Source organism: Anopheles bellator, chromosome 2 (assembly GCF_943735745.2).
Source record: "Anopheles bellator chromosome 2, idAnoBellAS_SP24_06.2, whole genome shotgun sequence".
NCBI lineage: Eukaryota > Metazoa > Arthropoda > Insecta > Diptera > Culicidae > Anopheles > Anopheles bellator.
In genome coordinates, this window is record NC_071286.1 from 52,417,540 (window position 1) to 52,441,699 (window position 24,160).

At 46.7% G+C, this 24,160-nt stretch overlaps 1 protein-coding gene and 1 non-coding gene across 2 annotated transcripts in view; one reads left to right on the forward strand and one right to left on the reverse strand.

The window, feature by feature from the left end:
- The window catches only part of LOC131206894 (neuronal acetylcholine receptor subunit alpha-7-like), a 44,655-nt gene that overhangs the window by 14,019 nt on the left and 6,476 nt on the right, over window positions 1-24,160 (forward strand). Inside the window, exons 2-6 of the mRNA XM_058199483.1 lie at window positions 3,844-3,983; window positions 8,647-8,691; window positions 14,371-14,480; window positions 15,109-15,289; window positions 17,780-17,855. Of these exons, the coding sequence (XP_058055466.1) occupies window positions 3,844-3,983; window positions 8,647-8,691; window positions 14,371-14,480; window positions 15,109-15,289; window positions 17,780-17,855 (552 nt within the window). The remainder of the gene's footprint in view (window positions 1-3,843; window positions 3,984-8,646; window positions 8,692-14,370; window positions 14,481-15,108; window positions 15,290-17,779; window positions 17,856-24,160) is intronic.
- On the reverse strand, window positions 22,524-22,603 carry Trnal-uag (transfer RNA leucine (anticodon UAG)). Its single transcript has one exon. It is a non-coding gene; the product is annotated as a tRNA-Leu (tRNA).

The window sequence follows — 24,160 nt, forward strand, 5'->3', positions numbered from 1 at the left end:
TAAAAATGAGGAGCGCTGGGAAAAATTGTAGTGAATAAACGAGAAAAAAGCAACACGAAATGGGAAAAAGGTAAAACAAATCACCTCCAGCGTTTCTCCAGTGGGTGGTGGTGCTGGTGGAAAATCAGCAGCTGACAGGGAAAATAGGCACACTCGGGCCCGGCCGCCCGCAGCAAACCGGGAGTGCCGGGGTCAGGTTCCGCTTTTCGTTATTTAGTTGCGTTTTTCGCTTCGTCTTCTTCTTCGGGTTCTGAGTTCTGCCCGGAGTTGGTGGTTCACTCGGGTTATGCTGGCGGCGGCTCTGGTATTTGTGTGTGTGGGTGAGGAAAAGCGGATGATTTTTCTCCGTCTGGCGTTTGCTTTTTAAACTTTTTTCTTTCTTGCCAGCGGAGCAGAGCAGAGCCGGTGGCGGCTTTTGGGAGGTAAAAAGCGCTGAAAGGGGAGAAAGGTGAAAAATCATAATCCTTCGCGTCAGCCACAATCACCCTGCGCGGCCAACCGATGGCCTACGTGACGGCAGATAGAGCCATGCTGAGTCTTACTCACCGGGCTCACTTCCGGGATTGCTCTTACGGGATCTGGCGGAACTGAGAGCAAATAGCAAAAGAGAAAGGTAGAGCGCGAGACAGATTGAGAGAGAGAGAGAAACGCGCGAAACTCGCTATTTCCATTTGGCAGGGCGCGCGACCAAGTCTCCTACTGCGAATGGCACCGGAGGTTGTCCAGCATCTAGCGAGGTTCAGCCACGCTGCTGCCATCCTAAACGTTGTGTCTTGCGGGAGGCGCGACAGTCGGAGATGGCGGTGGCCCACCATCGGAAATAAGTGAGTTAGAGAGATCTGAAGGATACTTTTTAACGGTTCCCAGCCCACCCCCCGGGATTACGGCACGACGGCACGGGAGCCCTGCATGATGGGATCATTAGTTTAATGACCTCATCCTGTTGTGCCTGCCACTTCGCCGGCCGCAATCCTCGCTCGTGCGCGCGCTCCGCTTGTTCCTGTTCCTCGGAGGAAAATCTGTTGTTCCGCCGAACGGAAATGGGTTTCCGCGTAGGGCGTGTAGGTCGCCAGCCTGGCGTTCGTTTCGAGTTGAACCGGTCCCTGGGTAGGTAGGTCCCTGAGCTCACCTTTCCCCGAACCGGAACAGTCTGTCGCTGGTGTTAATGAGGCTTTGCCAATAGATTGCCGGCGAGTGTTCCGTGGTTCCGAGCCACGGAATTAAAAAGTAAGTTCTGGTTCGCACCGCAAAAAAGGGTGCTCAATTACGGCTGGCGGGCTGCCGGTCGTCCAATCGCAATATACGAGTGACCAAATCGGTGTACCGAGAGTGTTCGAAGTAATCGGAAACCGTTAAATATGTGCTTTCGATATAGGCTCTCGAGATTATGCTTCACCGACCGACCGCAGTTAGATTGAAAAATAAAATCAGACTCCAGTTCCCTGGCACATAACCCGGCATAATCTGTCAGGTAATCCACGAACCATAAGAAATGCCTTGCCAATGCCACCTTACTGAGTGGCCCCGTCCGTATCGCTGGTTCCACTCTGGCAACATCCTTTTGGGTGTGAGGCGATTATCTATCCCCCACTGGCACCGAGTTCCCTACGTGCTTGCGGTCAACGAGTCCTTGCTCCGACGTTGATGGTCAGCTGACAATCGACGATACCTTTTGTGACGCGAAGATGCGTTCCAATTCTGAGCAGGAGCTCCATTTTTTTGTTTTCGCTCGGTTGGAGTACCGAGTGGACAGAGCAGCTCTTGGGCCACGGCATAATGGCATAATGGCTTGGCATGCTGAATTACCACTTCTTTCCGCACGGGTTAGGATAGTCAATGGTTGCCCGTGTGCTGGTGTGGTTTATCCGAAGAATTGGGCCTGGTTTTTTGTTGCTCTCGGTGGCCATTTCGGGTACCTATTGTGGGTTGACGTGATTCAGGTTTTGATGCTGTCCATTTTGTCTGCCGTGCGTATAGAAGTCTTTTCTTTTCTTACGTCTAATAGCAAACAGGGCTTGATGAGGGACAATCAATCGGCAGTGGAAGTATCGTGGAAAGTCGTGTATAATATCGTCAATCGATGTTAAATGTGTCTTCAATCAATTCGTAAACATATTACAACATATGATTATGTTAAAACTATCCTAATTTAGTCGACCTACTTCTTGATGTTCATGGTCTTTTAGTCTTTTACAAGCACTTCGGGAATACCGCAAGGCAGCATACTTGGTCAGTTGATGTTTATCGTTTTTATCAATGTTGTTCACATTGTTAATTCTTGATTTATATAGCGATATCAAACGCTCGGACTGTGTGCGATTTGAAGGCAGGTATTCGCCAGCTTAGGACAGTTCTCATTCTTGGATCCAGTCATGTACTCCACTAGGCTAGGGCGGTTTAGCCCGGTAAATTTGATGTGCAGAAGATTGGGGTTGGGCTTTGGGGTTGTTTTCGAAAAGCATCAAGATTGCATCAAGTGTCGCAGGTCTTTGAATTTAATGAAATGTTATTAAAGTAAAGTAAGTAAGTAGTTTGTTTGCGTTCCGTCTCCACATTCGATTGTATGACTTTGTAATAAGTTAGGTTAACTCGACTCAATTAAGCCTCGCGGATCGGTTACAATAAATAAAAAATAAAATATTAAATAAATAAATAATATACCTGAAAGCTAGAGTAGAACGCTACATTGAATCAAAAGCTGCACTTTTTAAACCGTTTTTCTGAGTTCATTCCCTGAATACGTTCGCCGCCCTGGCTGCGTGCTATTAAAACCGTTAATTCAATTAACGGCTGCGTACGTTCGTATGGAGGCGCCTGGTAACTAACGTCGCGCACTCGCCGACTCGGTCTGTTGCCACCAATACGGCAGGGGAATTCGGTGCGGGGCACGCCCTGGCCACGGAAAACGGGGCCAAACGGATCGTTCCGTTTCAGTCGCTTTAATCCGAAACTTTACGGCTTGAATTTGGCGAAGCGGATATCATTTTCTCTCCGGGCCCCCAAACCACCACCAAGGGTCAACATAATCCCGTGGAAAATTGAATGGTACAATCTTTTCCGATGCCGTGTGTGCACCGAGTCGAGTCGCTTTAGGTTACGGCGAAGACGCACGGTTCCCGTTTTTATTTGGGTACCCTTTTTTTTCGCCGGCCCACCGTTCATGTGTGCGCCGAACTCGGTGCGGCAAAATATTATGAACATGTTACACTCGATTATCACGTGTGCTTCCGCTGCGGACACCACGACGCCACTGCGCGCACGGTTACAGCCATGTTTCCGTTCCATTAGTGGTCCTTCCGCCTCGTGGCGTTTGAGCGTGCCTGGCTCGAACGGGCGCTTAATGCGTGTAACATATTCTGGGAGATTTTCCGAGAGGGGATTTAATTTTCTCCTTGCATTCATAATAATAAAAGGATTTTTGTTCCACCTTCCGCTGGAGTCAGGCTGATCCTCGTGGGCCGTAGGGTATTCAGCTGAACAAGGGCGAAAGAAAATGGGTTTCAAGAATTCTCCATAGAGCACGGAGCGGACCGGGCATTCAACACACTTCTATCGCTATACATATCCAATCAAAATGTGCTTTTTGTGTTATCGATGATACTGACAGCGAAGAAAGTATGTATGCGTGTAATTATGAATGATAAAAAGTTTATCTTTTGTGTCTTAATGTAGACAAATTTCTCCAAAAAAATCATTTCAAATAATCCACACAACCTCACACATAATTCTCGTTGACTACGCTTACGTTTGTATGGTTTCTTGTTGTTTGCGCGTTGAACGGCTCTCAGAAACACCTTTCATTTTCGCTGATGGTCATAATGTTTTTTCCTTCGTCGTCTCCAGTGTGCATGGCCGGTTACAACGAGAAACGCTTGCTGCACGATCTACTCGACTCGTACAACATCCTGGAGCGCCCGGTGGTGAACGAATCGGACCCTCTTCAATTGAGCTTTGGTTTAACGCTGATGCAAATCATTGACGTGGTAAGTACGGACGTGACATTAGCTTTCATTTCCTTGCCCCAAAACAGTTCGCCCCAACAGTTGTTCCGCGCGCGGGAGAAGATTCGGACTTTATCTGGTCCTTTTTTCGCGGTTCATTTGGCTCGGCGGTACTGTACAGCGTACGGCCCACGTACGAGAGCGTACTTCAGAACGTCCGTTTGTTGTTCGTCTTGTGTTTTCCGTCGGCGGCACCATCGGCCGCATCATCACCATCCATAACGCCAATCGCCAATCGGAGTCATTACCATCGGTTCGTTTTCGCCACGCTTTCGGCGCTTTGGCACCGGTTCGGGGTTGTTTTCGAAAAACATCCCCAAATTCGATTAGCTGCGATTTGTGTTCGGGTCAACGAGCTGATAAGTTGACGTCCCGCCAGAATGTCCTGCGGGAAATGCGATGAGAGTAATTGTGTTTCGGGTTCCGTCGTCATCGTCAGCCTGCCAGCTCTTTCGCCAGAAGCCGTGCATTTTTGCAAAGCATAGCATAACGTTGAGTTTCTCGCGATCGGCACAGTTTATATCGCTGCACATGGAACCCGTAAGGGAGGTGGATAAAGTGTAAGTGTCCTCTTTTTGGCTCCGTCAGCGCTTCCGGCCAGTGTCAAGCGCTCAGCAGGTTACGGATCATTAAAACTCCAGATGGACCTTTTTGAGGGGATAAATCTTTGCTGCCTCGCTGAAGAGACAGGCTCTGGATGATAGCAAAATAAAGCGACTCTTGTAGAACTGAGGTGACACTGCCAGCACCTGTGCAGGGATGCTATGCCGGGAATCCGTAGCAGGGATGGGTTTTGTCCAGCGAAATCTGGACCACCGATAAAGGTCAATAAAACGATATTTTTATGGCTGGCACGTGGGCTTAAGTGGTAAATCGCCTTGTTTGGCTCAGTTTGCCACTTTGACGAAGCAGAACGATGTAACATCGTAACGGCGAGTTCAACCACGAACGGTTTGGCCCCGAAAGAATTGCCATAAAGTGTTGGAAAATTCGTTATTGCCTGTAACAATTTTACACAAATTACGGGAAATTTGGAAAATAAAAACCGCCCACGGAATGGACGACACGTAATGGACATCAAATGGTCTGAAAACTGCTGCCCGTGATCGAACAAATCGATGTGCCGAGTTTCGTGAAATAGAAACGGAAGAAGAATCTGGCTTCTATTGTAAATGCCACCGATATGTTGTATTCAAATCTCACAATAAGTGGATCTCGAACAGATAAATTTGATTTGATTTGATTTAAGATTTATTTGATTTGATTTGCGATTTGATAATGTCGAATGTCCGGGAACTTGGAGAAGAAGTTTAAATCCGGTTGGCTCCGGTTGGTTGAGAAGTCTGAAATTCGCACCTAGTGATATAACCTTTTCCGCGTATTGCAAACTCCGTGATAGGAAATTGAGATCAAGAGCATAGAGTATAGGCATAGGCATTTTATAAGAGAGTCATTATGAAGGTGCCTTGAAAATGGCAACAAATAATGCAACTAAACGGTGCATATTTGACGCAAATCGGAACACCGGAAACATATTAAATAATGTTTGGAAAATCACACAAAAATAACGGAATTCTTTTTAACCAACCTAATACCGTTCACGAATAGTTCAATCAAAAATATTGTAAAAATTGTCATTTTCACTACTCGCAATAGCTAATACTGCGAGGACATTTACTTGCAGATCATTCGAAAAAGCGGATTGGTCGATTTCCAAAAATATGCGTGACACCACGAAGCATACATTAAAGGGTGGTTTTCAAAATATTTCAAGTTGACGAAACTTCTGCCTCAGTAAAACGCAGTTTTTTGAAGCAATCCGGCACCGGCATCATCGTTTCGGGCGGATTATTTTAATTATGTTCGTTTCCTACCCTCTGGTAATTGAATGTATCACATCACCGCGTCCGTGCACTGTGCCTCGTGCCAGTGCAATTACTATCCACTTCATGCTAACCAAGGGCCGGAAGTAACCCGTTTCCCGAAACAGCGCTCAACCGCGTTTTTGTATGTGGACAGAAAACGGGCTGACGGCACCGGATTGCGCTATGTGTCACATGTTTGCTGCACGATTTCAGCTTGTTCGATGCTTTTTTGTCGTCTCCACTCCAACTAGGATATGCCTGGCCGGGGTTGGTTAAAGGACGCCTGCGACCAGGACATCCGACGGGGGAAGTTATCAAAAATGATTTTACATGCACATTTAAGGGCTGAAGTGGATTTGTAGCCAAATTTTATTACCAGCATCGTCGAGGGCGGATGCGTCTAGCTCCGCAGTCCGTACGGCGGGCACCGTTTTGTGGATCATACTTTTCGGTCGGTCGACGAAAAGACAACCCAGCGGCACCGAACGACAGTTGCCGTTGTGCGCTTGCGTTTGTAAATTTTTAAATAAAAGATTCTCTCATCCAAGCCCGGGTCTCGATTCGCTCTCGTGCTCATCTCGGCACGGAGCATCGCATCCTCGGAGCATTATCATGTGGTGAGTGGCGTGGGTGGGAACTACGACAGCACCACTACCATTATGACTGCCGAAGCCGGGGCTCTGTGGTTTCTGGGGGCTTCGAGAGCAGCCGCCCCATCGAGCGGTGTTATTATTGTTATTCTGGGTCACTAGGAGCATGTTGCTCTCTCAGACAATGCTGAGCCAGTGGCCTCTCTGGTTGGCCTTAGACGATGGCACCCCATCTTGCATAACCTTCGCTTCCACGATTCACCTCACCCACGGAGCCCGTAGGTCGGATCAAGGGGCTTTACGGCAAGAAAGGCGTTAAGGGAGCTGTAAGTTAGATGCAAATACCAGTTAGCGGCTATTCCGAGACGCAGTGCACCAAGGGCCATCTGGACAATTTCGATGATGCACACAATCGTTTAAGTGTCCGCGGTGGAGAACGACAAGCATCGTCAGGGTAGACCGTGGACACTGGGTATCCGTAATTTTTCCTCCACTTTTTTGTATTCCTTTTTCCCCCGGGAAACTCCCGATTTCATTTCCGAAAACGGCCGCCCGGCTAATAGTGACCGAGCGTTGAGTTGCATAATTGATAAGTTTTTCTCGGTGGGCTTTGGCCGTTGGTTCCGTCAAAAAAGTTTGTCAAGCTTCCAGAGTGTTCCTCTTTCCGGTATCTTTCCCGTGGCCGGGCTAGTGGCGGCGGTGTGGTAAGCTCAATTAGTGATCGTGGACGCATCGTTAGGGCCGCAGGCCGTAGGTCATGCAGTCGCAGCATAGTCGCCTGCTACGGTGGCAAATCCAGGTTTGCGTCTCCTGCTCGCTGGGCCGTAGCCGATGGCGGATTGCTGGGGCAGGATACAGGACAGTTCCATTACCGGCTGACGTTGCGCAGTGAGATGTAATTATAGGTTTGTCAGCTTGCAGCGCTGCGGAAATCGATAGTCGTCGAAGCTGAGGAATAACTCGTTACGGGTTATGCCTCGCTTCATGAATGCATTTCGCTCTAATGAGTTACATGTGCTTAGTTTTCGTGAACAGCTCATGGACGGACCCATCTGAATGTAACGTACGAGAGGTTGTTTGTTCGATTTCGATGCATTTGATTTGGATGTATTGTATCAGGACTATTTTAATGAAAGTATTGTCCGTCGTTAGTTACTACTTTTTTCCCATTTTCAGGTAATTTTCTGATTCCATGTTGATAGAAAACCAGTTTATTATGTCTTTTAGTTTATTCTGCGCGTTTTGTGGCCAAGGCTTGCTCCTCAAACGCCTTAATTGTTGTCGATGGCTTTGCCCATAAATAATTTTATTGGGTTTCTGAAGCTCACCTTTCATGTCTCACATTATGCACAGCAAAACCTATGCACAGTGAATGTTTTGCTTTAGTTGCGATGTAGAAAGAAAACAAATAGAAATGGTATACCACCTATGGGCCATTAAAAGGTTCATAGTCACCATTCTGGTGCCGAAAACCAAACAACATCTCAAACCGAACAACAACAATAGTACATCAACCGATACACCCAATGCATCGTTCACATATTATAGTCGTAGAGTGGAGGAAGTGGAGGAAATACCATATGTTTTTTACGCCTATCTTGTTAATTTAGATTAAGTTAACTATTAAGTAAATTTAATAAATACGGCCGTTCCGTTCTTCTAAGATTAAAAAAAAAACAGCTTTACTGAACAGCAATTTGTGTAGAAGGTCTCACTGTTGCCCAGACAAGATTTGGAGTTTCGAACTAATACGCAATCATGATAGATCCATAACACATTTTATAATATTTACGAAGAACTATCTAATAAAAACAAGATATAAACGAACAAGATAAGAAAGGATTCCAGCTGAAAGATGTTGGTGGTTCTGATGAATGAAATCGATTACTTCAACTACAAAATTGACAATTGGTTCAACTCAACTGCTGGAACTTCCCCAATGGTAGAAGATAACGTATTACTGAAATACTTATTCTATTTCTTCTTAATACTAATGAAATATTTATTACCAATGTCCTCTCAGCGGTTGTCCTAAAGTGTTGCCGAATACACTAAAATAAAGCAAGGAATTATTTAATTTTTAATCAATTCGACGGGAAAATAATATGATTCTTTCATTAAACAAATTTGACCAAAATTTAAACTATTTCTTTACAAATAATACTTTCACTTTGCTTTTTCCACTTACAGGACGAGAAAAATCAGCTGCTGGTGACAAACATTTGGCTGAAGCTCGTAAGTACGACCGGTGCCGACCGTTCGGTTCACGGGTAGGTTAGGGTATCGATGAATCTGGCCGGTGCTTGAAGCGTGAAGCCGTACTCCGTCTAGCCCTGACCCCTGGCCACGGACTTCCGACACCGGTCCATTCCGATCCGCGCCACGGAATGATAGCACCGAACCCGCCCTTGGTCACGGTCAAAAACTCACATTAAATCAACTAACGAATGGTCTCCCCATGTCACGCTGTGTTGTCGTTAAGCCACTCTCATTACGCTTATTCAGTATATGTCTCAAACGGGCAGCAGCATCCGGCACTGGTTGGGCTGATAATGTTAAAAAAATGATCACAATCAATGGAAAATCAACCAACACTCTGTAGACTAAGGACGGCGCTCTTTCGAGTATGTCAAATTGAAACAAAAATAGTTTAGAATCCGACCACAGTCCAGTCCAGGGTTTTGGTGAACTCGCAGAACTGTATTTCTTTCTTATGCCTGCCGAATGCGAGGTTCGTGACCGAACGTATCCCGGACGTAATGACGTGACGTGGGGGTCGATCTGCTGCAACGATAAATCCCATACCTCACCCGATACTGCGGTCGGACCGCGAGGTCGTAAACATTCATAGCCAATTTTCCAATCGTACGCGCTTGGGAGATATTTTAACCGGATTAGTGGACTTTTTGGTCGGTTTGTTGGCGGAAACGGGGGTTTTTCCTTTCTTTTCAGTCTAAAGTTTTCCATTTCCGCACGACCTTTCTCCGAGGCCGAGCTATTTTATGTGCCACTCACCCTCCCAGTTACAACCTTTTTTTTCCGCCTACACGGGTTCCGAGTACCCCTGGAACTGGACTGGGCAGGTCCGGGACAGGTCCCAACGTATGCTTCGTCGATTCTGTTACTTCACCGTGGCCCGGTGTCGATATCTTCGACCGAGGCTTTGAGGAGGCCAGCTTACTGATTACGTCTTTGTTGTCTTCGCTAGTAAGTGTGCCGCAAAGGAGGCAACTCCGGGCCGGCCAAAGTCGGGCGTGGGGGGCGGCGTAGGTGGTCTTTAATAAATAAAATATGAGGCCCACAATTTGCTTCGGCGCCAGGAGCCGCGCCGGAGCACCGTGATTCCGTGATTCTGGCTGGATGGCAGGCACTTCGGTCTGGGTTCAGTGCGGATGGCCGGCAGATCACGTAAAGAGCCTCCGAGAGTTCCGAGAGCGGCCGAACGCTCGGAAGATAAGCTTTTATTTATATCTTACTCTGACTGTGCATTTGGTGTGCGGTGGCGCCAGCCCCGCCCGAGCGTCCATTCGCGAGTCTGGTTGCCTCCTTCAAGGGCTCGCGGTGTCCATTCAGCGTGTGGCCGACGAAAGAAAACGCAATCATCCGAATGGTTGCCTCGACGGTGGACCGCGAAACCGCGATTATACTTCGCCGGGCAGGGCAGGGCAGGGCAGGGTAGGGCAGGGTTGGGCATCGGTTCTCGGTGGCCCAGCCAGCATCGCGGCGTGTGGCCACAAAAACCATAATATGATGTGCAATTTATTGCGCTTTTGGTGAAATATAATCTTATTTGGCTCACCCGATTTTTCCGCCGCCGCCGTTTCGATGGGGCTAGGGCCCGGGTTCTTGAGGTGCCGGGAGAGCCACAGTCCATTCACCAGCCCGTTTTGTGGGTGGCCGACATCATTTGCGAGGATTTTTGACCGCTGAAACCGTTTTGGGCGACGGAGCCGAGCGGAGCCGAGTTTTCGTTATTTATTTATGTTGCGCTACGTTGTGCTTTTGATGTTTCGTTTTCGATTACGAAGACAAATGGCGGCTACAAATGGCACACCCACCCAGTCCCACAGAGGGCATCTTCCCGGTCTTAGGAATTAGCTAAACACCCGGGCAGGGTTCACAGGGCTGTGGAATCAACCGGGCGAGCTGTAGAGCACAGGACAGTAATTGAAAGGTTCAATAGATAAAGGTGGAGCCATTTTAAAGAGCTAAAGGACGGGTTCTTCTCCGCTTCGGAAGTATCGTGCTTCAGGTTTGACTTGACTAGAAGGCTTGGGCTGCTGGGTTCCGGTTAAAGACCGCTGCGTTGAAGTGCTCGGTGAGGCAACGGGCCACCAGTCGCCCACGTAAGTCGCGATCTATGATTTATAGCGCTTTTCGGGTGAACCAGTAGCTTGCAGAAGGGATATAAATTACAACGGGCAGTTTCGGCCAACGTTGGTCCTGTGCCGTTGCGCTGACGATGATGATGCTGGCGGTGATCATAAAGCTTCATCATCAGTCACGCTTTACGGACCGTGTCCCGTCAGCTACACGAACGGTCAGTGAACGGACTAGTGAGCCTGTCCCTCCCGACAGCAAGAGAGAGAGAGAGAGAGAGAGAGAGAGAGAGAGAGAGAGAGAGAGATGTAATTTCGCCGCTGTACACGATATCAATTACATACTGTTCTAGCAGCCAAAGGTGTTTCGCGTCGGCAAACCTCGGCAAACTAATCCCGGAGAGCCAGAATCCTTTCCCGTCGACAGGTCAGCATCAATGACCTCGCACGCACACACTTGGCTGGGCACCTGGGCGATGGGTACAATGGGCGGCGGACGGAATCATGCAAAACTCATTAATCGCGTCCTTCCGGGCCGCCGTGGTGAGGCCCTCACGAGCTGGTAGATGGCGATGAGCTGTCCCGGCCAGCATTCGTAGCTCCATATAATTTGATTACAGCCCTGGTCCTGGTGGACTGCGAAGTAGCCTGGTTCTGCGGTCCACACGCTGGTCATCGCTCATCGTTCCCCCAGACGCCCGGGAGGCTGATGAATGTGTTTAATGACGTGTTGCATGCACTGGAGAAGTGTCGGTTCGGTGATCCCAGTTGCTGTCTGCTCGGAATGGTTCCAGGAGCACCAGAGCCCACAGGATCGCTAGAGCGCAGTCTAGCGCGCGTTGAGCCCCCCTGCTGATTAAATGCTTTCTTGGGCGAACTGAACCAAACCCTGGCCGCTAGCAGATCCGGAGCCACCGAACGGATGGAGCCGCCGGGTCGCTCGTGGATAAATGGGTCAGGACGCTCCATTTGATCCGGGATTCCGGCGGTGGTGAAGAGGGTTGACCCGGCCCACCCGAGCTGGTTCGTAATCTACGAAGTCATTCGCATGGATATTAATTATCCATCCAATCGAACTGGCCGCGCGATTTTGTGGGCACCATTTTATTCCACTTCGCCACAGACGCCACGAGGATGTGGTTCGTTTGCGCCTGGGAAGTCCCTTTTACAGCCTTTTCAACGAGCCAACAGGGTTCAGTTTTTTCCCCGCGCTCGTTAGACGTGATAGCGAGCAGCAGTGATCAGAGACCAACACTAAGAGCGGGGAGATCCTAAAATCCTTAAATGGCACAATGGCGTTGGAATGGAAAAACATTTCGTTTGTTCAGCAATCGGTCAGACCTCATTGCAGGCACTGGCATTTTTTTCGAAACTTTAATGTACCTTTCCGTTAGGAATTTGGCTTGTCACAATGTGAATGTTTGGTAGTCTATCGATTTGTTATACATGAACTACCCCGACATAAATACGGCCCGGTCCGTTCCTCTAAGATTAAAAAAAAAAAAAAAAAAACTACCCCGACGGCCATTAACGGCAGCGTTCGGATCGCTACTTTTGCTTCTCTTTATTTCAAAAATGCCTTTTCCACCAAATAGTATTCAAAACGATCGAAAAGCTAAATACTTGCGGGAAAAAATGCCGATGCCAACGAGCAGCAACACGAATTTATAATCTGGCGTTAATTCCTCGGGCAGCTCGTGCTGCGGAAATGGAACATGGTGAAGGGTGAAAGTTACACGCAGACACAATGTACCTACGAAATAAAAGTAAATCAATTGTCGCCAGCCAATGGACAACAAACAGCACGATGCATGAGCAAACTGCCGGAATCGCTGTCCTTTGGAGCCTTTGGCGTCGATGGAAAACACCAATTTGCTGTCAGTGCCGGGAGGTCCTTGAAGCCTTCAGCACCACGATGTGGAAGTGTTTGGGCAAAGTGGAAAACGAATGTGTCGAACGGATGGAATCCCGTGGGCTGTGTTTGTGCACTCACTGCACATCAGAAAGCATTTTTACTATATTCCGCCAAAAAGTGCGGTTTGGGAAAATTGCAGCAACATCAACGGTGATCGATGAGAGTGCAACTTGTTTGAAAGTGTGCTAAAGATACATTATTAACACCAATTTTTGTCTCTTTTACGTGGTAATAAAGAGCACAAAGAGAGCTTTACATTAATATTGACAGGTTTGACGATTTCTTAAAATCATGCATTGTGTTGTGGTTTTGCTTGTGGACATAATATTGTTCGTGAAACGATCTATAGACTGTTGAGCAAATTTTCTTTAACACTATACATCACACAGATTTTCGATTCCGAGTCCATCAAAATTTAAAAAAAACATAACTCCCGATTATGACACTTGCTGCAAGAGAAACGATGTTTTGAAAGTGGTGACAAAAAATCGAACGTCGAAAGTAAGTCAACTACCGTGGCGCTTGGACCACGTGATCGAATATGGTATTCGAGTGGCGTGTATGGTGTTTGGCCTGGACGTACATACATTTTGTGACCGGCGTTATTGTGGCGTCCTTGTTCCGGTGAAGTCGTGTAGAAAGTGATGCCAATTTGGGCACCTCCATTATGGAGTACCACCCAAAAACCCTGGTGACCCTGTCAAAGGACGAGCAGCGAGAAAAAGTCCATTCGTCGTCGGTTGCTAGCCCCTGGCCGCACTGCTGATTTTGACGGGTCTTTTGCATTGACATCACCTCCAGGGAATTGATAGATACCTTCGGGGACCAGTCAAACTAGACTCTCGGTTTGCTGGTTCGCCCGGCGCTAGAAGAAGGTCAGCTGGCTGGCTTTTCTCAGTTGACCCACGCCCCTCCCCACCAGTAGCAAGGGGCACTTGCTCTTGACACCCGTATCGATTTCAACGCTCCCGGGTGAATGAATGATTCATTCGACCTCTGGCCGACTAGGATAGGAAGTGGCGCCCAATTTTGAAAATTGGTCCCTGCCAGAGTTCCGCCCGCCGAAATCTCGAGAAGAGCGAGGATTAGATAACAAGTGATAAACATTCGGCCCCGTCTCGGATAGAGCCACTAGAGAGTCCCCCGGGGAGATTTTCTACGGGACTATGCTTCGAGGTTCGAAACCGTCTAGGCGCAGGCTAATCCCGACACGTGTCAGGATATAGCAGCCAAATTTGACTAGCTCTGTACTATGTCCGCTGTAGGTCCGATGAGAGGTTGACTAATTTATTGTGTTGTGTCATTTTTCAACATAATTATCACGATGCCGTGTTGATGCCGTTGCCTCGTCCATTAAACACTCGACCCCTCGACAGCTAATATTGATTCTCCAACGCAATTATTAAACCAACAATTTTCTATTCTCTAATCCTCTTTTTCATTTCATACCTTCGTCGGGACACTGTTTGTGTGTATGTGTGTGCGTATTCCGAATGGCGGTGTGCGGGAATTCATAATAATCTAATAAAAAAAAAAATAACACTCAAATAAACCGACTACAAAACGGTGAAACGATGTCGACAAAATAATCGAATAAAAAACAACGTCCGTCAATCCGGTGCCGTTCGGTTAACATAAACAAATAAAACCGCTATTTTCCATCCGTCTGCAAACACTCAGGAATGGAATGATATGAATTTAAGGTGGAACACATCGGAATATGGTGGTGTGCGAGATCTGCGGATACCACCGCATCGGATATGGAAACCAGATGTTTTGATGTACAACAGGTTGTTATTCTTTTCTATCCTCACCTACCGACGTTCAGTCTATGAGAAAAAACAAATCTATTCCACCACCAAACCTCCCGCTTTGCTAAATCCTAATACTTGCTCCGATCCTTCGAAAGCCACTAACTTTCAATCCCACAAAACCGGTTTGTTGTCCCTTTCGAATATCGGCAACAGAAATGATTTGTTTGACCAGTTCCGAAGTCATGTTTTCTCCATCGAATTTTTGCAGCCAAGCCGAGTGCAACAATGTTAAGCCTCTCTTAACAGTTTTACGATGACCAACCCTGTTCGACTAATAATTGATCATTTTTGTCAGTTTCTTCAAGTTGAATTACCTATTTTAATTTGTGACGATGATCAATTCTTTTAGAACGTAGAGTCTTCCCACTTTTTCCTGAACACTGGTGCTGGTCTGGCCTTTTCATCTCCTAAGAACATCCTCCGACAAACCCCGACCAAAGTTCCTTCCTGTGATTTACTACCCTACCCTTTCCTTTTCCGCAAAAATACAAATTTTCAAATTCTTTCGATATCTACTACTAAATTATTTCTATCATCTTCCAACAACCGAGCAACCGAGCAGCAGTTGACGTGTACTCATCATTACCGTATATTTATATTTTAGTGCTGATGAAGGCTTTGATGGCACATACCCAACAAACGTAGTCGTACGCAATAATGGTTCTTGTTTGTATGTGCCACCAGGAATCTTCAAATCAACATGTAAAATAGATATAACGTGGTTTCCATTTGACGATCAAAGATGTGAAATGAAATTTGGTAGTTGGACATATGATGGTTTCCAGGTAAAGTTGATGCTTACAAAACTATGTACAAAACTATGACTAAATTCCCTAGCGCATAAACATGTTATCGAAAAAAAAAACTCACTAAACCTAGACTAACGTACGCAATAACGAACTGCTAGAAACTGCTGCAAATAATTCTTCTATACGCCTCTAACTCAAGCTAGCAGCAGTATCGAGCAAACGAAAACCCAGTTCTCGGTAGTGTGGTGACTGTCTTAGAGTAATTAGAGTGTTACAAGCAAACTTATGTTTGTTTAGTATTTTTTGCACCAACCTTCGGTTATAGCTTCTCGATTCGATACGATAAAAAGTGTGATCAAACACGCTTGATTAGTCCAGCGCCGAGAACTGAGCTTTTCGAGCTTTCCTTCCTTAGGGAGCATAGAGTGTAACTGGCTGTTTCTTCTGTTTAGTTTGGTTTACGTTTGTTAGTTATGACTATTATTTGCTCCAACTAGCAAACCGATGGCTGCCAAGTGCTTACTTTTGCGAGTGGAAGTATCCTGTTTGTGCGTCCGATTTAGTTGATGTTCCGTTCGGGTTTAGTAATCTCCACCAGCCCACCCGTGATTTCTTGCTTTCTCCAAACTCCCAACGCTACCAACCATTTTGACTAAGAACTCGATTCTCTCACCTTTTTTTCCAAAGATTAGAGGAAACATTAATCATGAACACGGTGGATCGAACCCTTGGTCAAAACGGTTGCTGCTTGTACGGGCCTTTTGGCTACGACCTTTTGCAGGACATGTTCTGTGTACTGCTTTAACGTTGTGCCTTTCCGCGACAGTTTCCTGCTCGATGTGGGAAACTGTTTGACTAAATTGTCTCCTCTGCTCTGTCAAGCTTGTGCTCTTTCCGGAACATGCTTCAACTCGTAGCCCACGTTTGTACTTGTTCACCACTAGAGCTATAATTAAGATGATGTTTTACATGCGGGCATTTTCTTCGTTTAGTAAAATAGCGATTTTTCGTTCGATTTGTTTTCGCCATAGGCGTTTTCTGTATTGATTTAATGTTTGACTTTGTTTTGTTAAAAGTTTGGATTCTTATTGAGTATGGAGTGAACTTTTGTAAGTACAGCCAACAGTTGTGATTCGTTCAAATGTATCGCCTATATTAAACAATCGTACATAAAATGTGTAGTAATGTTCGTCGTGCCCAAAAGGGGGAGCTCATGGGAAGGTAGCATCGAATGACTGAGGAAGCGTTCGATTGCCTTCAGGATGGGCTTCTAGACGAAACAATTACTCTGTTTGGCCCTGACCATGGCTGATCGATCAGCGAACGATTTTTCCAAATAACGTTCCCGGGTATCGAACGGCAAACCTTGCAAAGGGTAGGCTGGACGTTGGACTGTTCTACAGTTCTAACGCACGCTGCCATTCGTCAACCGGGAGCCGTGTTGGAAAACTCTTTCGAGGAATCATAAAACACACATCATTAACTCACCCCCACATGGAGCATACAGAGAAGCGTGACAGTACAAAGAGAAACCCTAAAACCATCATACAAACTATCGAACGATGCCCCTCATATCGTCACCATACTGGGAGTGTGTTGCAATAAACGGATGGAACGGATCTCCAGTAAACCGTTCCGAGAAATGTGAGCCACCTGGTGCACCTTGCACTCTAGCACTGCTCCACAATCCCGCACCCGCCTATGTACACGTACATGCAAACAGCCAGAGGAATTGCACAGCCACACGCTCCGTCCAACGCACAGGATGCAGGATGTTGGCCACAGGCTCCGGCAGCGGCACTAGGACCCACTATTCGGGCGACTATCCGGGACCCCCGGGAACGTCGGCTCGCCCAGAATGAGAAGCGAAGTGTGTCACGGGCGCTGCCTAAAGGCAATTAACAGCGTGCGCGTGACGTGACAGGATGTGTGAATAAAAATACCCTACAAAATACTATTAAGAAAATAACATTTACAGACACCGCGGGTCGATGAGGGTTTCGTTTTACATTTTCATTTATGCTTTGTCCGTTGTGACTAGGTTTTGTTCAGTGATCCTTCTGTTACACCACGCAATGTGTGCCTCAGAAACAGAGTTAAATGATTTAGAACCTTTTTACATCCACATCCTTTCGGTTTGCATGACCTCACCTAGCGTGCTTCAATAAAGTGTAGAGGTTTGATACCAAACTTAGGAAAATGGTTGGCCCTAAGGTGTATTACACTAGTGTACCGTGTAAGCAATATGTCGTACTGTGTGTGAGAGGGGATGTATGTGTGCTTAAATATTATTGACCCTTTTGTTAGTGAGTGTTTTCTTTTTTTTTTCTACATTGCCTTAGTTCAAAGATAGGTTTTTGGTGTGCACTAATATTGCGTATTCTGTTCGTTGCGTTTGCGTGGTTGAATCAGTGTGCCAGCACACCTGCTGGGTGGCTAAATAGGGTACCTTTAGGGTTGTTACCAAAGGTTGGCCCCCCACCGTAACCGTTACTAATATTTTGGTATTTTTCTCTGACATTACAGTTAGACTTACAATTGCAGGACGAAGCAGGTGGAGATGTCAGTAGTTTCGTGACGAATGGTGAATGGGATCTTCTAGGTAAGGCACGGTTATTAAACGTAGAACTTGAATCAAAAACCTGCGACAGTAAAGAATGCTTAAAACCAAAAGCAAACATTCCACTCGAGCCGAGTGGGAGAATGCGAATCGAAAACTGCATGAACAGAAAAAAAAACTGGAATTCAATTCAACTGCTTCAAGCTTAAAGTTAGTTCCCTCTAAACCACATAAAAAAAAGTAAAGCTCGACTCAAAGCACCTGCTGTGCGGTTAAAATTGGTCTGAACACACCCACAAACACACACTTGACTCACACAAAACTCTTGCAAGACGAGAACATCCATTTCAAACCGTTTCGCTTTTTTAACGGGTCCACTTGAGGCCCAAGTAATGCATTCGTTCGTAGGTTCGTTTCGTTTTTCGTTAATTTAGTCGTTCATTGCAGTAACGTAGCTCATGCTCATCATGCATCCATCAGTGATCATTCTGCCTTTCCACTTGCTGTCGCTCTCGTTAGCCCTCCCTCCCCCCCACCAGGAGGAGTCACTTAATCATTAACGATCTCGTCATCATCTGCTCTGCTTGATTACTTTACTTTCCATGCGGAAGTGCCACCGTTCGAAGGACTTGCTTCGACGGAAGCGAAGTGCGGGGCACGGTCCGAGTAGCTAGTTTCGATAGTTTTCAAACGTGGATATTTCAGCTACCGGTGCGTAACCGGAAAACTAATTCCGAATGGCTTAGGCGGAATGTCTTACTGATGATTTTGAGCCCGACAGCGAAAAACAAGCGAACCAAACCCACTGAAGCCGAAGCCAGAGCTGTCACCGGCACTTTCTCGTGACTGGAACCGGGCCTAAACGACCGGAAAGAGGGTTCCAACTGAGTGGCATGTGGTGGTCCATGTTTGTTCTACAGCCCGTCTCCAACATCCTGACGCAGACCGAAATCGATCGTTATCGAGTCTGGTACGGGGGCATCTGGGACTCCCGAGCGGAAGTTGGCTCTGTGGTGATTGCAAAATAATTGTGTACGGACATCGCCCGGGAAGGGTTCAGCCACATCTTAGCAAAGCATTTGAGTAGGGCGGATAAAGAAACGGCCTTTGGTTGTGGAGCTGCTTAACTGTTTGAGGTTTCTGGCCGTTTGGTTGGTTTGAATGGTATGAGTTCAATGCGGCTAAATGCTGGTACTGGTGAGAAGCTGAACCCAAACCTCAAACAAGAAATCCTTACACGACTCTAGTTACGCCGTTTCACCACCAACACGAATCAATTATTCGGTTTTTGAACCTGTATCTCTGCGGCTCACTCGACAGCTCGATGATGGTCCACCCTTTAGTATGGTAGCGTTTTGGTCGTGGATTTCCGTAAACATAACGATTTTTTTGCTTATCGATTACCGGGCATCCTTCAGATTCTCGCGAGGTCTGCGTAGGTTTTCCGATTTCCTGGAGTTCTTCGACGTCGACAGCCCATCAGCCATCGGCTTGGCGGAGGGTGCGTCGTGGTGTATCCGGTTTGCGTGGTGGCCACACGTCTGCCGGTGACGTTTTTCGATTTTTCGAACCGACAATCCTACCGCGTTGAGATACTGGGCGATGTGAACGATTAAGTTGGGTTGTTTGAATTATGGGTCGTGCGTGGTTGGGACGATTGTGCCGTTTCATTGCACGGCTGGGCCAGCGGGACGTGACCGAAAAGTGGACGACTTAAAGAATGATCGTCCATTTCGTGTTAACCCATTTCAAGGGTCAATAAGAACGTATGGATATAACGGTTTAAGGAGCTGGCAACTGTATATTATTGCCTGTTTTCCGCCTCAGAGAGTTTGCTTTGGGAGTAGCGAACGCATTTCGTAGAATTTTGCGAAGTTCCAGCACCAGCTTTTTTGTATGATGCAGAAAGCGACAAGCCTGTGAATGACTTCCAACCATAGCTTTTTGACTTTGCGTTAAAGTTGTCATTGATGTACCTCTCTGAGACATACAAAAGAATCTGACGGTTTGAGATCCAAATTGGTCCAACTTAAGGAGTGTTGAAAAGTTGACGAATTGGTCCCACAAAATGTTGATGCTGAGGGTCCGTCGCCGTGCGATTGGCACAAAGTCGCGCCTCCTAGCCTACAGGAAGAGTTGCAAGATCTCGCTTTGATAGTGGACTCTGATCGCTGGGTACCCGTGAAACTGGACCTGGAATCCAAATGAGCAAGTGCCGTGGGGGCATTTTTCATTTCATTGTTTGAGATTCCCGCTTGTGAAAGACGGAACGAAATACGAGTCGGGTTTCTCGGGTTCGCAAGGCTAATCACGTTCGGCCTGAGGTGGAAGAAATTAAATTCATTAATTTCCTCTGTCTGTCGCCTTTTCTCTGTTCAGTTTTTTTCCTTCACGTAGGCTTGAAGCAATAGAGAGAGCGAACAGAATCGCGATTCAAGCAATTGTTTGTCGTACGACTCGTGATTCTAGGCGATCCCAATAGAGATGAACTTTCTTGGTTTTTTTTTCGTCGACCAAAGAAACAACATTATGTCGACGAGGCTTCGTTCACGGTTTTCAAGCATAATTGAAGGTCCTTCTTTCCGGCTAGGAAGCGAACGACGCATGAGTATATCACGGAGGACACTGGGCAACGCGCCATTGTGAATGGATTTTTTAATGACTTTGACACTAATGAAGATTGTTTTGTTTAGGGATGTATATTTCATTTCGTCTCGGCGTCTCACACTTTTAATTCAATTTCTATTTGGAAGCGCTTTAAGCTCTTCCATTTAAAGCTTGACGGGGTCGGATTCCGTCACGTTGGAACGTCACTATCGACGCGAGAAAAATCTTGAACAGCAGTTAAACTCGGATACGACTGTTCCTTATCGGCAATTCCGAGTGAGAAGCATTTTCTAACAATAGGATGGAAAGGAAGGAAAAAACATGTTTTGTTGAAAACCCGAAATGTGAGATCACATGTTTCCGGACAAGTTTTGACCGTTTTCCAACATTTATGCTATTGATTCTACATTCGTGTTGCTCCATAAGGATGATGTATTGAACAATGATATGTCAGGAAACAGATTTTACAGTAGAATAATGAACTAACTATTTAGTCTTCTAATCTTGAATTAAGGACATATAATGTTCATTTGTCAATTTTTGAAGTAGGAAAGATTTGATGAATGATTCAATGATCAAGTCGTGTTGAGGATATGGTTAGCGATGATAAGAATACACTTAACTCATACTAAAATGCATTTCGACACGGTAAAGAAGACATTAGTTATTTAAAAGATCATGATGATAAACAAGCAAACAAGAATACATACTTAAATAAATGCGATAAAATAAAGCGAGTTAATCAAATGGAACATATTATGAACTAAGCTGCGAACGGCACCCTACATTACGAACGGCGATTGGATTTGGTCTGACACACATACACGGTACCGAGCAAACTAAATAGGAAAAAATCCATGAAAATTCCACATGCAACGCATATATTCAACACGTAAACCAACATAAACAAATAAGCATACAAAGCAGCATCGAAAAACAAAAAAAAAAACACAAAACTAAACTCCATACTAAAACTAAACTAACAACGCATTGCACAATTTCCATCGCGTACTGCCGGACCCATGAAGGTGAGCCACGTTTGCCAAGGGTCGCCGTTCCGGTTCCCCGGCCGGAAGGTGCGACCATCGAAAGCCAAACCAACCCCTCGCGACCACTCGTTTCCCATCGAAACTGTCTGTCGAATCCATTTCCGCGTTCCAGCGTTCGGCAGTTTGGTGGCGAAACGAACGGGCACCCACCCGAACCAGGCCGAACCAGGTCGCGCGAGGCGAATGAAGCCATCTGCTTTCCGCCAGGACATCCGCCCCATCGGCGGTCCGCGGCGTTGGCAATCGTTGTTCATCTTCGCACCGCGCCTTGGCAGTCGCGATTCACGAAGATTGCGTCATTCGTTAGCACTTATCAATCGTCACGAAACCACTGTAATCTTCGAAAACCAAGAAAAAAAAATGATAAGAAAAAGACAAACATTCGCTCAAAATTCTCCGACCCGAACTTCGAACTTCTACGACGCATCCTCCGTAAGACAACGGCGCGCCCCCCCCCCGGGGAAGATGGTGAGAATGAAAGTTGGTCAGATCCATTAAAGCATTGGGAACAGAGAATGTGTGTCACGTGTGAGAAGCGCGAGGCTTGCGGTGATGATGATGATCCAGGAGAACTGATCCGCTAGCGGCAGGCAGACTGACGGTTTGCAGACTGTCGGTAAGTAGCACCGGGTCCCGGGTGGAGTGAATGTACCGAATGTATCGTAACAAGCCGCGCTTCCGCCGAAAACCGTCAGCACACTTGGCAAGCCTCGGACGTACTGGGTCGGTAGGGCAAGGCAAGGTTGTCGACATGATTTAATCAGTGAGATATTCTTGTTTTCGTTTCAGAGTCCGATACGCGTGATATGCAAACACACAAAACTAGCCCCGCTCAAAAAAACAAGCAAAACTAACTGAAAAGCACCGGAAACACGTTAATCGGCCACACAAAAACGTGTACAAACCGTTCCGTTTGCTTAATTGCACGTGCTATCTTCGAAAACGGCAAAAAACAAAAGCGAACCACACACAAACATATAAAAACAAACAATTCGGTTTTACACACTAAACAAAAAAAGGCGAATCCAAAAACAATTCTATCCTTTTTCTGACTTGACAGCGGTGGGATTCGAACCCACGCCATTTCTGACTGGTGCCTAAAACCAGCGCCTTAGACCGCTCGGCCACGCTGCCTTCCGGTGCAGCACCGAGCGTTTAGCCGTTTAAAAGCTTATGAACAGCCGCAGCTTATGAAAAATGTGGATCCTGGATTTGGATGCTACGGTTTCTCGTAATTTACTTCACTTACTACAAATTCAAAACTGCCAGCACTCGTTCCAGATGTAAGATCTGTGAATTACGGTGGCACATTCGTTTTTAAAAGCTGCCCCAAAAATTATGACGTGCCCTATGCTACGTTGCGTAAGAAATCGTGGACAGGAGTAGTGAAATTGCCCTCCGAAGCGGGGTCGCCTCAACGGATAGGCGGGTGTTTCGTTTTACAATTTGCTAACTAATTGCCATAATCGCTTAAGACATGATAAAGGAGGGATTTTATCTATACCGCTGGGTACCCCGTTGTTGGCCGGATCAGAGTTGATGAGCCAGCCACGGTCCAGTGCTACCCGTGGGAAAAAGATGCTCATCCTCCACTCTGGGTATTCACTGAACCTGGCCAGAGTAACCTGGCTCCGTTGCTTGCTTGGACAGATATCGATTCAGGCCGGAGAGCTGTAAGCGGTCTTTGTTTATGATGGGCCCCCCCCCCCCCCATCGTGTGAAGCATAAATTGCACTTTCCTTTCACACAGCCTACCCGGGGCCCGAGCCCCGCTGGTTATTGATCAACAGCTTCCCGGGCCGGCGGCCTAGAATGCCATCGTGGTGAACCCTTACCAAATCACCAGGAAAATGTGTGTGTCCCCGCAGGACCAGGGCGATATTCTACCTTCAGGTCGAGCTAATGAAGTGGGTCCGAGCATTGCCGGGATTTGGGATCACTGCCCAAAAGTGCCTCCGAGCGGCTTCCGCGCTCCGGTATTAATGGTTAAAACATGGAAAGTGATTAAATTTATTACAAGAACCCTTTATCACTAATCCCACCGACTGTTTCTCACTGCTGGCCAGTCACGGCCAGCCAGGTCCGCCCGCTCCGGGCTCTGGTGAAATGAGATGAATAGGAAAACTTTGTCCTCTGGCTTCCCGGTCTCGCTACGTTCGGTGGGAACAGGGCGGGCCAGAGCAAAAGAAAGCATCCCACCGCGGAGCAGTGCGGATATTAAACTTTCCTTTCTTGCGCCAAAGGACACGTGCTGGTTTTGCACCAGGAAGGCCCCCGGTGTCTGTTTGGAATCCACGGAACGTCCACGGGGCACACGCATGGGTGTGTGTGTGTGGATGACTCCCTTTACGATGACTTTGCCAACATTAAACATTCAATAACGCACGCTGGGGTATGTGGGTTAAAACGGAATTCAATTAATGTTCGCCCAAGAAGAAACGGCCCTATAAGTGAGGTGGATGGTTGGCAACATTAGTTATCCATATGGGCGTGGTGCGAATTGATTTAAATGTTTAGCTGGGTGGAGATATTAGTGTTGTTTGTTTTAGCAACAACAAAGGGCTTGTCGCAGGCTCTGCTAGTACCTTTAGGAAGTTCCGGTTTTGAGCGCGATGTCTATCTTTCAATCGCAGCATGTTATATCGAATTGAGACAACTCATTTCAAAATCAAACGCTTGCCTAAATCAATC